Below are 13,080 nucleotides of genomic sequence, written 5' to 3'. Positions count from 1 at the left end.
ATTTATTCAACAGAAATTCCCCACCATCCAGCCCCGCAACCCACTCGACAATCCGTTTGAAGAACTCAGCGTCGACCAGCTCGACGATCCGCACATTCCCATTTTGTCATCTTCGCTGCAGCTAACCAGGGGCTCCATGGCCCCCAGGTAGATGGGCACCTGGAATCACACCACACAAAGGATGTGTGGGGAAATTATCCACATGCACATGCCCCTCTGTACTAAAATCTTGGCTCACTCAAATTTCACAGTTTTATTTTGAAGAGTGAGAGGTTTTAGATTGGCTAACGACCCAACAAAATTTTGGATCAAGCTCAAACTGCCATTTGATTATGTTTATTAAACATACGAGTAAAATCTGCGTCCAACAAAGGGGGGAGGCGGGGGGTGTGCATTAAAGCTATTTGAAGAGCAGAGGCAACCTGCAGTGAGGCTCCGTCTGACTGGGATTGTCCGAATAGAGCGACATGGTCCTAGCGGTGAGATCGAAAATGCCAACGGCAATGGTTTTGACCACCTCATCACAGCTGCCGTTCTCGCGCCACACGCAATACATTTCCCCAGAGACATCGCCCAGCATATGGCGCACATCCTGCTCGCTCGATGGCGGCTTGTAGGTGCCGAACGCCTGCATTCGCGATACGCTGGAGTCGACCATCAGAGCGTTGGCCTGATCCTGGCGTATGCGATCGAATCTAGGATCGAATCGAGAATTACTCAAGCTGCGCTAATGACTACTGGTAGATCTCTGGTACTCACTGATTCACATGGTAGTTATGATTGCCCAAGGGTATCTCCTTGATGTTCAAAAGCGACTCATTCTTACGGTCTGGCGAAGGCGCCATCTCCACATTATAGAACATCTGGCGGGGATCGCTGTAAAATCAAGGAACAAGAAAACTGCAGACTGTTGACCGTTGACCAAAGTCCCTTTGATACTCACGCCAAGAAGGTAAAGTTAATGGAGCAGGCATCGGCTGCTCCCACACCTGCGTCCTTGAGCACCCTAAAAGCATCGTCCACATTGCTGGTGGCCAGCAGGGCTCGTGTCAAGAAGTGTCTCGCTAAAAAGCATTAAAGCCAACCCTCATTAAAGGTCTCTTATCCCATCGAAAGGGAAATGGGAAGTACACTCACGTGTCTTGCCACTGCGCAACAGCTCCGCACTGATCGTATTGATGCTGAAGACCAGGCCATGATAATTCTGAATCATGGTGTAGCCGGGCAAGTGTCCGGGATAGCACAGGGACATAAAGTGCTCCTCCTTGACATTTTGCCCTGCGGCTTGTCGCTGATGATGTGCGCGTCAACAAAATAGTAATGATTGAGGGTCTCCGTCAGGGCATCCTCGGTGTGACCCAACAGTCGCTATAAACGAGACGTTGCACTGTATTAAAGCAATCTTCTGGGGCTCCTCTAGGCTTTACCTACGCAATTCTTTTGGTTGACAATGATTGTGGAGCAGCCAGTCGGCTGGTTATTGTTGCGCGGCTGTAGCTTCAACGCCTGCGGCAGGATGTCGTCAAGGTGCAGCAGAAAGAGCTGAAATATGATAAACGTTTTAAAAACAAAATTAAATATATATATTAAAATATAACCATGTACGTCTGCTAATCTCTTTATTTATAAGATATACAGCTGAAATTTTTTAAACAGCAGTACCGTTCTTTACTGGACTTTTCGACTTTTCTGGTCTGACCCTCAGAAATATACCAAAATATACCGTCTCATTTGAAAAATATACCGTAAATGTACTGACGAATTCATGTTCTATTTTACATATTCCTCGTTTTTAAAATTCCGTGGAATATTACTAGCTATATAGAACATTTAGCCATGCCCACATAGTTTTAAACGATCGATGAATCAATTTTCTACTTAACTGGCCTCCTCTAAATACTTGCTTTTATTGGATTTTTATATACCATTGAAAATGGTAAACCGGTCACCCTGATTGATTATGCTAGGCAGTTGCTATCGGATTTATCGACAGTGGTATTTTGGTATATTTCTGATTTTCTCAGCTGAAATCGATAACAGGCAAAAAAATAGCTGATTTTCTCTGCTGAAATCGTAAAAAATTAATCGACAAAAAAATTTTAAATTTCTTTTCTTAAATACTTTGTTTGTACCTACTCGCTCACTTATGCATGCACATATGGGCTGAGCGTACATTGAAAATAAACGAAATAAGGCGGCATTTTCTTACGTTTGAATGAAGAACAAAAGAAAAGAAATGATATAAGCTCATTTATTATAAAAAAAAAAACAGTTTTTATTTTTTTTTTTTAACATGGACTTGTACGGAAAACGACAGGAGCGACTTCGGGTGGACAGTACCACCGTCACACTTTAAACTCCCGTTCCCACATACTCGAATTGACGAATCCCACCGCTATGGCTGCAGTTTGGCAGCGATTTCAGCTGATCCGCCACAGTTGCGGCTGTGTTTTTTATCCAAAGGGTATCCTCGCTTGTAGCGCACAATCTGCTTGGGCTCGTTGCCCATAAAACAACCCGTGGAACTGGTGGAACATCACATCAACACAACGGTGGCTGTTCCCTCCGCCTCTCATGGCAATGACAAAGTAAGTAATCCTTTGTAGTTGATCTTCACTTGCAGAATCTGCGGCCGTGCCCCACACTCTGGTCGCTTCTTGTCAATGAAACGCAGGCCTCAGGGCACTCCACACAGCATGATGTGGGTGGTGTGGATGTGGGGGGGCTGTCCGAAGCGGATCTGCAACACAGCACCGCTCTCACCGCTCAACGATTTCAAAGACGTTGGCACGGATCGGCTGACAAGGCCGAACATGATATAGGTGTTCCAGTCCAGCCCAGCCCTTCAGAAACTATACACTAACATTCAGAAGCGGAGAACACTTCAACAGAAGATGTCGACGGTTGAGGTACAACAGACCACGGCAGTGATGCTGGAGAAACGTTTTCCAGTGACTGTCTGTCATCAGGGAATGAAGGTCATTTTAATCATTGCAAAAACCCAGCAGCCGGGAGGCGCTCTGCAGCAACAAGAAGATATTGAACTCATGCCTCGCCCTCCTGTGGAATCGGACTCCAGTACGCGACATTCTGGGCACAGGCACAGGGATCCATCTGCTGAGGCGGACCGCAATGTGTGTGTCGTAGAACTAAATAACTTTGAAGACTGTTTAAGAGTACGCCTTGCTATGCTGTCGGCCATCAGCCCAGCGGAGACGACAACAAACTCGACAAAACAAACAAACAAAATATTTGTAAACTAGTTCAAATACTCGATCGCTCCATGTCATCTAATCTGTGGGTGTGGAGTGTAATGTCCTGGCCGTCCTCTAGTTGTCCCAGAAGTGGACCTGGCGACGCAAACGGGCACGATACGCAAGAAACACCGCTTTGAGAACATACGTCGCGTGGGTCAGGGACTATGCCAGTTGCTGTTACGGCCTTTTGGCCGTAGGAGAGGAGAGCCGCCTGCTGCTTCAGAGCCGCCTGCTGCTTCAGAGCCGCCTGCTGCTGATGCTGGAGAGCCGCCTGCTGCTGCTGCTGCTGGTGGTGGTGCTGCTGCTGCTGCTGCTGGTGGTGGTGCTGCTGCTGCTGCTGCTGGTGGTGGTGTTGCTGCTGCCGCTGCTGTATATTGGCCTGATTGAAATTCATGCCCATGAGCTCCTGGTAAATGTGTCCGATGGCCATTTCCGTGGCACTGGGCAGATGTCCATGGGCGTGCAGGCCAATGTCGATGCCAGCCCCAGCTCCAGCCAGAGCTGCTGCCTCGGCTATGACCCTGGGCGCTGTCGCTGGCGAAGGATGACGCGGATGCTGCTGCTGCTGTGGAAGCAGCGCTGCAGGTCCTGGCTGATTCGCGGCCTTGTGCTGCGGCTGCTGGGACATTGCCATGCCGCCCATTCCGGATGAAGAGGGTCCCTGAAATACGGATAGAGTTGGGGTTTTCCTCAGAACAGCTAAGAAGGAGGGCATATTTGGCATATTCTAGCCAACGAATCATCGATTCCTAATTCATTGAAAGCCTAGAGCACCACTTACCCCCGAGTAGCTTTGGCCGGATATTCCGGCCGATCCAGCCGCAATCTGACTGGAGCTTTGGTCGAAGCCCGGCGGCGGTTTTTTGTTCTTGTCCTCCTCCAAGCCCATGTAGTTGGCGCCAAACAGCGAATAATTCTCGGCCGCCTTGAAGTACTGGGCGGAGCCGTTTTCCGGATCCTTGCTGTTGTCGCCGTAGAGAGAGCGCATCACTTCGTGTATAAAGTCCGAGGCGGTCCCGCTCACCGCTAGAGCGGGCCGCTCCCAGACCCCAGGGGTAGTATCATCGATGGTTGGCTGCCAGATGCGCTTGGCCACCTGGCTCGAAACTTTGCCTAAAGCGCGAGACAAACGCGTGGATTATATTTAGTTTAGAGGATTCATTGGTACACACCCTCAGAGGCAGCAATCGCATCGTCCTCATCGTCATCGTCCAAATACTTTGAGTTGAAGCTATTCTCCGACATCTTTTTGTGCGAGAAAGAAATGAAAATGTTTATTGGAAAGAAACACCGCTGAACGAGAACCTTCACTGCTTCGAGCGAAATGGAAGCAATCGGATCCCAGTCGTGTGTTCGTTTGTTTATGGCGATCGGTTGCACAAAAAAAATTGATTTATGGGAAATTTATTTTATTTATGCGGAGTTGTCTACTAATACACGCTGAAGTTTCTCGGAATTACTGCCCGACACAGACGCCTACCACGACAGTGCTGCCCAGTCAGAGGTCGTGGAGGCTTGAGTGCTGTGTGTGCGTGTGTGTATCAGTGGATGAACTATTGGCAGCACTGGTTAATCTTTTTGTGTATTGGTGAACGAAAAATGCCGGCATACACATGCCCACAGAAGTCTTAAAGTGAGACTTCTGCGGATCGAAGAAATATCAATCCAATCCATTGCATTTTGCGCAGAAGAAGCGATGTCTCACTTTGGGCGACTTTTTCTGTGCTGCCAATTATTTAAGGGAGATAGTTCTCTGCTCTGAGGCATCTATCATGGAACACGAGTGTGTAGAGGCCGGTGCCGCAAATATTTGGAATATTTCATTGCACTTTGATGATTCTCCATCGCCATTTGCACTTGTTGGCTTCAAAAACCATAAGCGCCCTCAAATTCATCCACTAATTGCCTGGCAAGCCGCACATTTCGAATAAAATATATAAAAATCTACCATTTACCATATTTACCTTCTTTTTTCTGTGGAAAAGATTAAGTTTTTGAAAAACAAAGCACTTTATTTTCACTGTAAAAATGGCAAATAGTATTTGCAACGAAAATTCCGCGGAGTTCAAGTAAAGCTGCTGAAGGTTGAAAAACTTCATTGTTACTATCGATACATCGATGTTTCTTCAACTATCGATGGAAGAAAGAGCGCCAACTGCTTGGGTTTGATTATTCGTACAATTTTGCTCATGATCCGACATCAAATACCTTAATTTCGATATTCCGTTTAGTATTTTTAAGCATTTTTAACATTTATTATAAAATTAATTAACAGACGACTCGGAAATGGCGTAACAGAAGCCCGAGCCAGCTCCGGCCAACTTCACGCGTCCCGGGATTTCCACGAGTGTAGGGCTGCATCTGGAAATTGATCGAAAATTGAATTTAAAGCCAATCCACTGGCAGAAGGGAGATTCTTACACATTCTCTGTACTGTTGTTGCCACAGTTTCCGTGCTCGTTCCAGCCCCAGGTGTAGATCTCGCCGGCTGTAGTCCGCAGCAGGCCGTGCTCTGCCCCCATGTGCACGCGAGCAGGCGTCTGGCCGTCGGGCAGTCGGAGGCTCAGTGGCTGGGGCACCGCCTGCTGCTCGCTGATCGAGCCCGTGCCCAGCTGTCCGTAGCACTTGCGGCCCCACATGAGGATCTCGTTGTTGCGGAGCAGCGCCGCATTGTGGGTCCAGCCGACGGCCAGCTGCCGCACGTCCTCCTCGAAGAGGAAGGCGTTGGACTGGTCTTTTGACCAGTTTGACCGTTTTCCAGTGACTGTCTGTCATCAGGGAATGAAGGTCATTTTAATCATTGCAAAAACCCAGCAGCCGGGAGGCGCTCTGCAGCAACAAGAAGATATTGAACTCATGCCTCGCCCTCGTGTGGAATCGGACTCCAGTACGCGCGGAGCCACGACATTCTGGGCACAGGCACAGGGATCCATCTGCTGAGGCGGACCGCAATGTGTGTGTCGTAGAACTAAATAACTTTGAAGACTGTTTAAGAGTACGCCTTGCTATGCTGTCGGTCATCAGCCCAGAGGAGACGACAACAAACTCGACAAAACAAACAAACAAAATATTTTAAAACTAGTCATCTAATCTGTGGGTGTGGAGTGTAATGTCCTGGCCGTACTCTAGTTGTCCCAGAAGTGGACCTGGCGACGCAATCGGGCACGATACGCAAGAAACACCGCTTTGAGAACATACGTCGCGTGGGTCTGCTGCTTCAGAGCCGCCTGCTGCTGCTGCTTCAGAGCCGCCTGCTGCTGCTGCTTCAGAGCCGCCTGCTGCTGCTGCTGGTGGTGGTGCTGCTGCTGCTGCTGGTGGTGGTGCTGCTGCTGCTGCTGGTGGTGGTGTTGCTGCTGCTGCTGCTGTATATTGGCCTGATTGAAATTCATGCCCATGAGCTCCTGGTAAATGTGTCCGATGGCCATTTCCGTGGCACTGGGCAGATGTCCATGGGCGTGCAGGCCAATGTCGATGCCAGCCCCAGCTCCAGCCAGAGCTGCTGCCTCGGCTATGACCCTGGGCACTGTCGCTGGCGAAGGATGACGCGGATGCTGCTGCTGCTGTGGAAGCAGCGCTGCAGGTCCTGGCTGATTCGCGGCCTTGTGCTGCGGCTGCTGGGACATTGCCATGCCGCCCATTCCGGATGAAGAGGGTCCCTGAAATACGGATAGAGTTGGGGTTTTCCTCAGAACAGCTAAGAAGGAGGGCATATTTGGCATATTCTAGCCAACGAATCATCGATTCCTAATTCATTGAAAGCCTAGAGCACCACTTACCCCCGAGTAGCTTTGGCCGGATACTCCGGCCGATCCAGCCGCAATCTGACTGGAGCTTTGGTCGAAGCCCGGCGGCGGTTTTTTGTTCTTGTCCTCCTCCAAGCCCATGTAGTTGGCGCCAAACAGCGAATAATTCTCGGCCGCCTTGAAGTACTGGGCGGAGCCGTTCTCCTTGCTGTTGTCGCCGTAGAGAGAGCGCTCCACTTCGTGTATAAAGTCCGAGGCGGTCTCGCTCACCGCTAGAGCCTCCGCCAGGGCCTCGGCACTCATCGGAGCATCCTCCTCCACGTGGGGCAGGGGCTTCTCGGGCGGCTCCCAGACCCCAGGGGTAGTATCATCGATGGTTGGCTGCCAGATGCGCTTGGCCACCTGGCTCGAAACTTTGCCTAAAGCGCGAGACAAACGCGTGGATTATATTTAGTTTAGAGGATTCATTGGTACACACCCTCAGAGGCAGCAATCGCATCGTCCTCATCGTCATCGTCCAAATACTTTGAGTTGAAGCTATTCTCCGACATCTTTTTGTGCGAGAAAGAAATGAAAATGTTTATTGGAAAGAAACACCGCTGAACGAGAACCTTCACTGCTTCGAGCGAAATGGAAGCAATCGGATCCCAGTCGTGTGTTCGTTTGTTTATGGCGATCGGTTGCACAAAAAAAATTGATTTATGGGAAATTTATTTTATTTATGCGGAGTTGTCTACTAATACACGCTGAAGTTTCTCGGAATTACTGCCCGACACAGACGCCTACCACGACAGTGCTGCCCAGTCAGAGGTCGTGGAGGCTTGAGTGCTGTGTGTGCGTGTGTGTATCAGTGGATGAACTATTGGCAGCACTGGTTAATCTTTTTGTGTATTGGTGAACGAAAAATGCCGGCATACACATGCCCACAGAAGTCTTAAAGTGCGACTTCTGCGGATCGAAGAAATATCAATCCAATCCATTGCATTTTGCGCAGAAGAAGCGATGTCTCACTTTGGGCGACTTTTTCAGTGCTGCCAATTATTTAAGGGAGATAGTTCTCTGCTCTGAGGCATCTATCATGGAACACGAGTGTGTAGAGGCCGGTGCCGCAAATATTTCGAATATTTCATTGCACTTTGATGATTCTCCATCGCCATTTGCACTTGTTGGCTTCAAAAACCATAAGCGCCCTCAAATTCATCCACTAATTGCCTGGCAAGCCGCACATTTCGAATAAAATATATAAAAATCTACCATTTACCATATTTACCTTCTTTTTTCTGTGGAAAAGATTAAGTTTTTGAAAAACAAAGCACTTTATTTTCACTGTAAAAATGGCAAATAGTATTTGCAACGAAAATTCCGCGGAGTTCAAGTAAAGCTGCTGAAGGTTGAAAAACTTCATTGTTACTATCGATACATCGATGTTTCTTCAACTATCGATAGAAGAAAGAGCGCCAACTGCTTGGGTTTGATTATTCGTACAATTTTGCTCATGATCCGACATCAAATACCTTAATTTCGATATTCCGTTTAGTATTTTTAAGCATTTTTAACATTTATTATAAAATTAATTAACAGACGACTCGGAAATGGCGTAACAGAAGCCCGAGCCAGCTCCGGCCAACTTCACGCGTCCCGGGATTTCCACGAGTGTAGGGCTGCATCTGGAAATTGATCGAAAATTGAATTTAAAGCCAATCCACTGGCAGAAGGGAGATTCTTACACATTCTCTGTACTGTTGTTGCCACAGTTTCCGTGCTCGTTCCAGCCCCAGGTGTAGATCTCGCCGGCTGTAGTCCGCAGCAGGCCGTGCTCTGCCCCCATGTGAACGCGAGCAGGCGTCTGGCCGTCGGGCAGTCGGAGGCTCAGTGGCTGGGGCACCGCCTGCTGCTCGCTGATCGAGCCCGTGCCCAGCTGTCCGTAGCACTTGCGGCCCCACATGAGGATCTCGTTGTTGCGGAGCAGCGCCGCATTGTGGGTCCAGCCGACGGCCAGCTGCCGCACGTCCTCCTCGAAGAGGAAGGCGTTGGACCGGTCTTTTGACCAGAAATGCTGCCCCACCAAACTCAAAGAGCTGTCAAAGTTGAATAAGTTAAAGTAAAAAAAAAACGTAAATACATTTTTTAAAATCTATATGAAGGCGCGGTGGACGTGCCTCAACTGTTAAAGTTGAATGAGTCGAATCCTCCAGAAATCAGGAAAAACAAACAAATTATGAATATGTACGCAGAAGAATAAACCGTTTGTTTCATCCACGAGATTCGCAATGTACAACTTTCTAGCTTAAGGATTACACATGCATTTTCTCAATATAAAAACAAAGACCTCCTGATTATAGACGTCCGCCACGACCGTATCTGCGACGGAGGCAACTCCTCCGCAGCACCTCCGCAACTTTTTGTGAAAATATGTTGAACGAAAAATCGGTAGAACATTTTTTTTTTTTTTCATCGAAAAAACATGCCATTCGCAATTCATGTTTTTTTTCCCCATGTAAATTTAATAAATTTGTAAATTCGTAGGCCAGGGCATGCTCATACGGCAGCACCTGCTTGGCATCCATAAACTGGGCACTGTCGTAGGCTCTCGCCCGTCTGCAGCTCAACAGAGGATCGTGATCGTTCCTGGCCACCAGCAGCTCGTTCAGTATCTGTCTCTGCTGGGCACACACAAAGGCTAACTGTAACAGGGATCCAGATATCAGATCAGAGCGCAGATTTTACGGGAGATTAAATCCCTTATCTTGTTGGTTAATATTTACCTTTGTTATGGTGCCTGCATTGGTCTCTAGAGCCCCCGTCAGCTGGCCAAAGGCCGTCTGCTCTTGCTGGATGAAGAGTTGCTCCTGGCGGAGAGTGCGCGCCAGGTCCATGATCTCCAGCAGATTCCCCGCGGCAGTGGGCTCCATAATGGAGATAGAGCTTCTGAAAAACTCGTTTCGATTAGGAATCAGCATTGAAACTAAAGAGAAGGGGTTCGGCTAGGACCTTTAAGAAGCCGCCTTTAAAGACTCCTTCTACCCCGGAGAAGGACTGCAAGCAAACGCCGAGGGAACACACAAGATCAAACGTCTTCCGACGTGGTCCTTTCCCCTCTTCCTAAGGGTCTCTGGCCCGAAGATTTTAAATACTCTAGAGCTGTAGTCGGCAGGCGAGTCGAGCATCAATATGATGCTTCACGCGACATGTAAATTGTTTTATTTGTTTCTTTTGGTCAGAAGCTTCGATGGTCGAAGAATAAATCTTGTACAAAATGTCCCTCGTCATGCACAAGACATGTAAATTATTATTTTTTTCTTTCTTTGGAAGCGGAAGCGGTTGCTTGTTAGCTTCGCTGGCGTCGTAGCAATCTCAGGGAAAAGGGAACAAGGACCTGCTGCTTTGGAAACAAAGCCCTTTGGGCGCTCTCTCTTTTGCATCTACGGCCTACGTTAAGCTTAATCTTTAATACCGTCTCGACTTGGGGAACTTTACGTAAACATAGTTTTATCTTGAAATGTTCTGTTAAACTTTAATTTCAATTCAATTTTCATTCACTTTTATTGACAATTCGATTTCGCTGAAGAACCTCTTCATCAATTTATTTCGATGGAAATTCAATTATTTTTACTGAACTTTTTCAGTGAATATTCAGTTTTGATTCGATTTGCAACAATTTATCCTCAAATTCAGTTCCATTCTGCCCACATACCCCCTCCCCTACGTCGTTCGGTGTCCGGTCCGTAACTCGCCCGTATTGCGCATTTCCGTATATTAAATTGGTTTCCATTATTCATTGTTCATTGCAACTTGTGGAACGCCAGGCATTTCTCATGGCATATGTTTCGGTTTTCAGTTTCGGGACCACGCATACGGATGAATGATCGAAAGTAAAATCCTTCTTAGACCGTTATATGCGCTGGAACATACGTAAAAAGCCTACGATTACGCATCGTAAGCATCTCTGCTCTGCTCTAATGATCGTGCAGTCACGCGCACATCTCTAATTGGATGCCAAAGAGAGACAGAAACACAGTGAGAGAGAGATCTAAACAGCTAATCAATGGAGAGAAATGAAGCCTCTCTACGAGTATACAAGTGTTTATATGTAATGCCTATACGAGTATATAGTTTAAGTATATATAGATTTTGTGGTTACATAAACAATGCCAAACGTTTGCCAAACGTCAGTGGCAGTTACAGATTACAGATTAGGCCTTGATCAAGGGCAGATGGAGGGACTGGCCTGCCCTGCCCGTGCACAGAGGATAAACAACGGAAAAAAAAGAGAAGATGATCGTGCGTGGCCTTGTTTCACTGCCTGGTGGAGTCACAATATTTGCGCGTCAATTACGGCCACTATTTGTTCCTCGTGAATGACGATGGGGGTGTGCCAGCCAGCTCATGGTCTATGGATCGATCATGATCTGTTTACTTTCTTTCCTAGGGCTTATGGAGCAAAAGCACCCATGATAAAACGAACCACTGCACCCACCACTCGGCTGGGACCAAGGTCAAGATGCACGCGTCCTTGGCGACCAGGAGAGCTGTCCCCAGTGTCTTTCATGTACTTTTCTGAAATTACTCAAATTTGCTTTTGCTCAAAGTTGGATTCAATTCGGAATTGCCTTTTATCTTATCGATAACTGGGCGAAAGTCTTAAGAGGCGTTTTAGATAAACAATGGGTCATACGCTGCCATACCCGATACGATTAGTGTGCGGTTCGGTTAGTGACTGCTGACTGAGGTTCTATAAGAGTATATGCTACGACAATACTAAAATGCTTCCCCCTATGATGCTCCAGCAGGGAGGCAGATGCAGCCAGCAGTCCGCCATTGGAACAATGGCAAGCAAACCCACATTAAAGTGAAACAAACTTAATTTGTTGGGAGGCCTCTCTCACATTGCACAAGCCCCACAGCAGCAGCAGCAGAGGTGGGCGGAGGATGGGGGAGGCGTCTCAATGTGTCGCCAAAGCAGAAATGGGGGGTGGACTGCTGCTGTGTGCGTGGTGTGTGTGTATGTGCATTAATAGTTTAAGTATTTTGTGTGCCATGCACAGAAAATAAATAATACATGTACCAGCGGAATGGAAAGAGACTGGAAATTGGCCTTGATGCTTCCCCAGGGGTGAGGATCCACCATGGAATGCGCGGACTTCCTCAGCTGCTGCTCCTTCTGCTGCAGGACTTACGTTTCGTGCAGGGGCTGGTGTCTGTCGTCTGCTTGTTCTGTCTGTGCGCCTGCGGGAGCGGGCGCGTGTTTGCGTGGGGAGGGCGGCAGACTAGCGGGTAGCCGCCAGTTTGCGAATTGGTTGGGTATTGATGCCTGGGATTGCGAATTCCACACGCACGCCTTTTGTTTAAATGATTACGTCCATTTTCTCGCCTCATAATTTGGTTTGTCTGGCAACATGTTGCTCGGTCTAGAAAACAGAAACAGAGGGGAATGGAGAAAACGCGGAGAGGGCGCACAACAACTTACTTTCGCTAGAAATTGGATATCTGACTGCTTTTCCACTTTTAACTTTAATTGTTGTTTAACTTTAATCAGCGAGAACTAACACACCCGTTGGCTCAAGCGAATAAAAACACAAACAATTAATGTTTTCTTTTTTGCTATGCACGCAATTAGAGTTGAGTACGGTGTGACCGCGGACTTTTCGATAAAATATACCGTCCGACCCTCAGAAATATACCAAAATATACCGTCTCATTTGAAAAATATACCGTAAATGTACTGACGAATTCATGTTCTATTTTACATATTCCTCGTTTTTAAAATTCCGTGGAATATTACTAGCTATATAGAACATTTAGCCATGCCCACATAGTTTTAAACGATTGATGAATCAATTTTCTACTTAACTGGCCTATTCTAAATACTTGCTTTTATTGGATTTTTATATACCGTTGAAAATGGTAAACCGGTCACCCTAGTTGATTATGCTAGGCAGTTGCTATCGGATTTATCGCCAGTGGTATTTTGCTATATTTCTGATTTTCTCAGCTGAAATCGATAAAAGGAAACAAAATAGCTGATTTTCTCTGCTGAAATCGAAAAAATTTTTAAAAAAGTAATCGACAAACAAATTTTA

At 47.2% G+C, this 13,080-nt stretch overlaps 2 protein-coding genes and 1 pseudogene across 5 annotated transcripts; all 3 read right to left on the bottom strand.

Moving 5' to 3' along the window:
- Positions 1 to 238: 238 nt before the first annotated feature.
- LOC117186989 lies at positions 239 to 4,502 on the bottom strand (annotated as a pseudogene).
- Positions 4,388 to 6,433, bottom strand: LOC117187481 (RCC1 domain-containing protein 1-like). The gene is made up of 3 exons (XM_033390267.1): positions 5,679 to 6,433; positions 5,222 to 5,618; positions 4,388 to 4,502 (listed from the first exon to the last, which is right to left on the bottom strand). The coding sequence occupies exons 1-2, from the start codon at positions 5,894 to 5,896 to the stop codon at positions 5,522 to 5,524; spliced, it is 315 nt and encodes a 104-aa protein (XP_033246158.1). The 5' UTR covers positions 5,897 to 6,433; the 3' UTR covers positions 4,388 to 4,502; positions 5,222 to 5,521.
- A 2,686-nt stretch (positions 6,434 to 9,119) lies between these two features.
- Positions 9,120 to 12,649, bottom strand: LOC117187439 (receptor-mediated endocytosis protein 6 homolog). 4 transcript variants are annotated; one of them, XR_004472120.1, is made up of 4 exons: positions 12,468 to 12,647; positions 12,178 to 12,408; positions 9,766 to 9,925; positions 9,120 to 9,684 (listed from the first exon to the last, which is right to left on the bottom strand). XR_004472120.1 is itself a non-coding variant. In XM_033390124.1 (3 exons), the coding sequence occupies exons 2-3, from the start codon at positions 9,910 to 9,912 to the stop codon at positions 9,337 to 9,339; spliced, it is 495 nt and encodes a 164-aa protein (XP_033246015.1). In that variant the 5' UTR covers positions 9,913 to 9,928; positions 12,468 to 12,649; the 3' UTR covers positions 9,120 to 9,336. The 4 variants fall into 4 exon arrangements, 2 of the variants coding, with proteins under 2 accessions (XP_033246015.1, XP_033246020.1); XR_004472119.1 differs by having other exon boundaries at positions 9,766 to 9,928; positions 12,468 to 12,646; XM_033390124.1 differs by lacking the exon at positions 12,178 to 12,408 and having other exon boundaries at positions 9,766 to 9,928; positions 12,468 to 12,649.
- Positions 12,650 to 13,080: the final 431 nt, after the last annotated feature.

The sequence above is a fragment of the Drosophila miranda genome, chromosome XL (genome assembly GCF_003369915.1).
Source record: "Drosophila miranda strain MSH22 chromosome XL, D.miranda_PacBio2.1, whole genome shotgun sequence".
NCBI classification, from domain to species: Eukaryota; Metazoa; Arthropoda; class Insecta; order Diptera; family Drosophilidae; genus Drosophila; species Drosophila miranda.
Note: the sequence above shows the minus strand (reverse complement) of the source record. Positions and strands in the feature narration are given on the sequence as shown.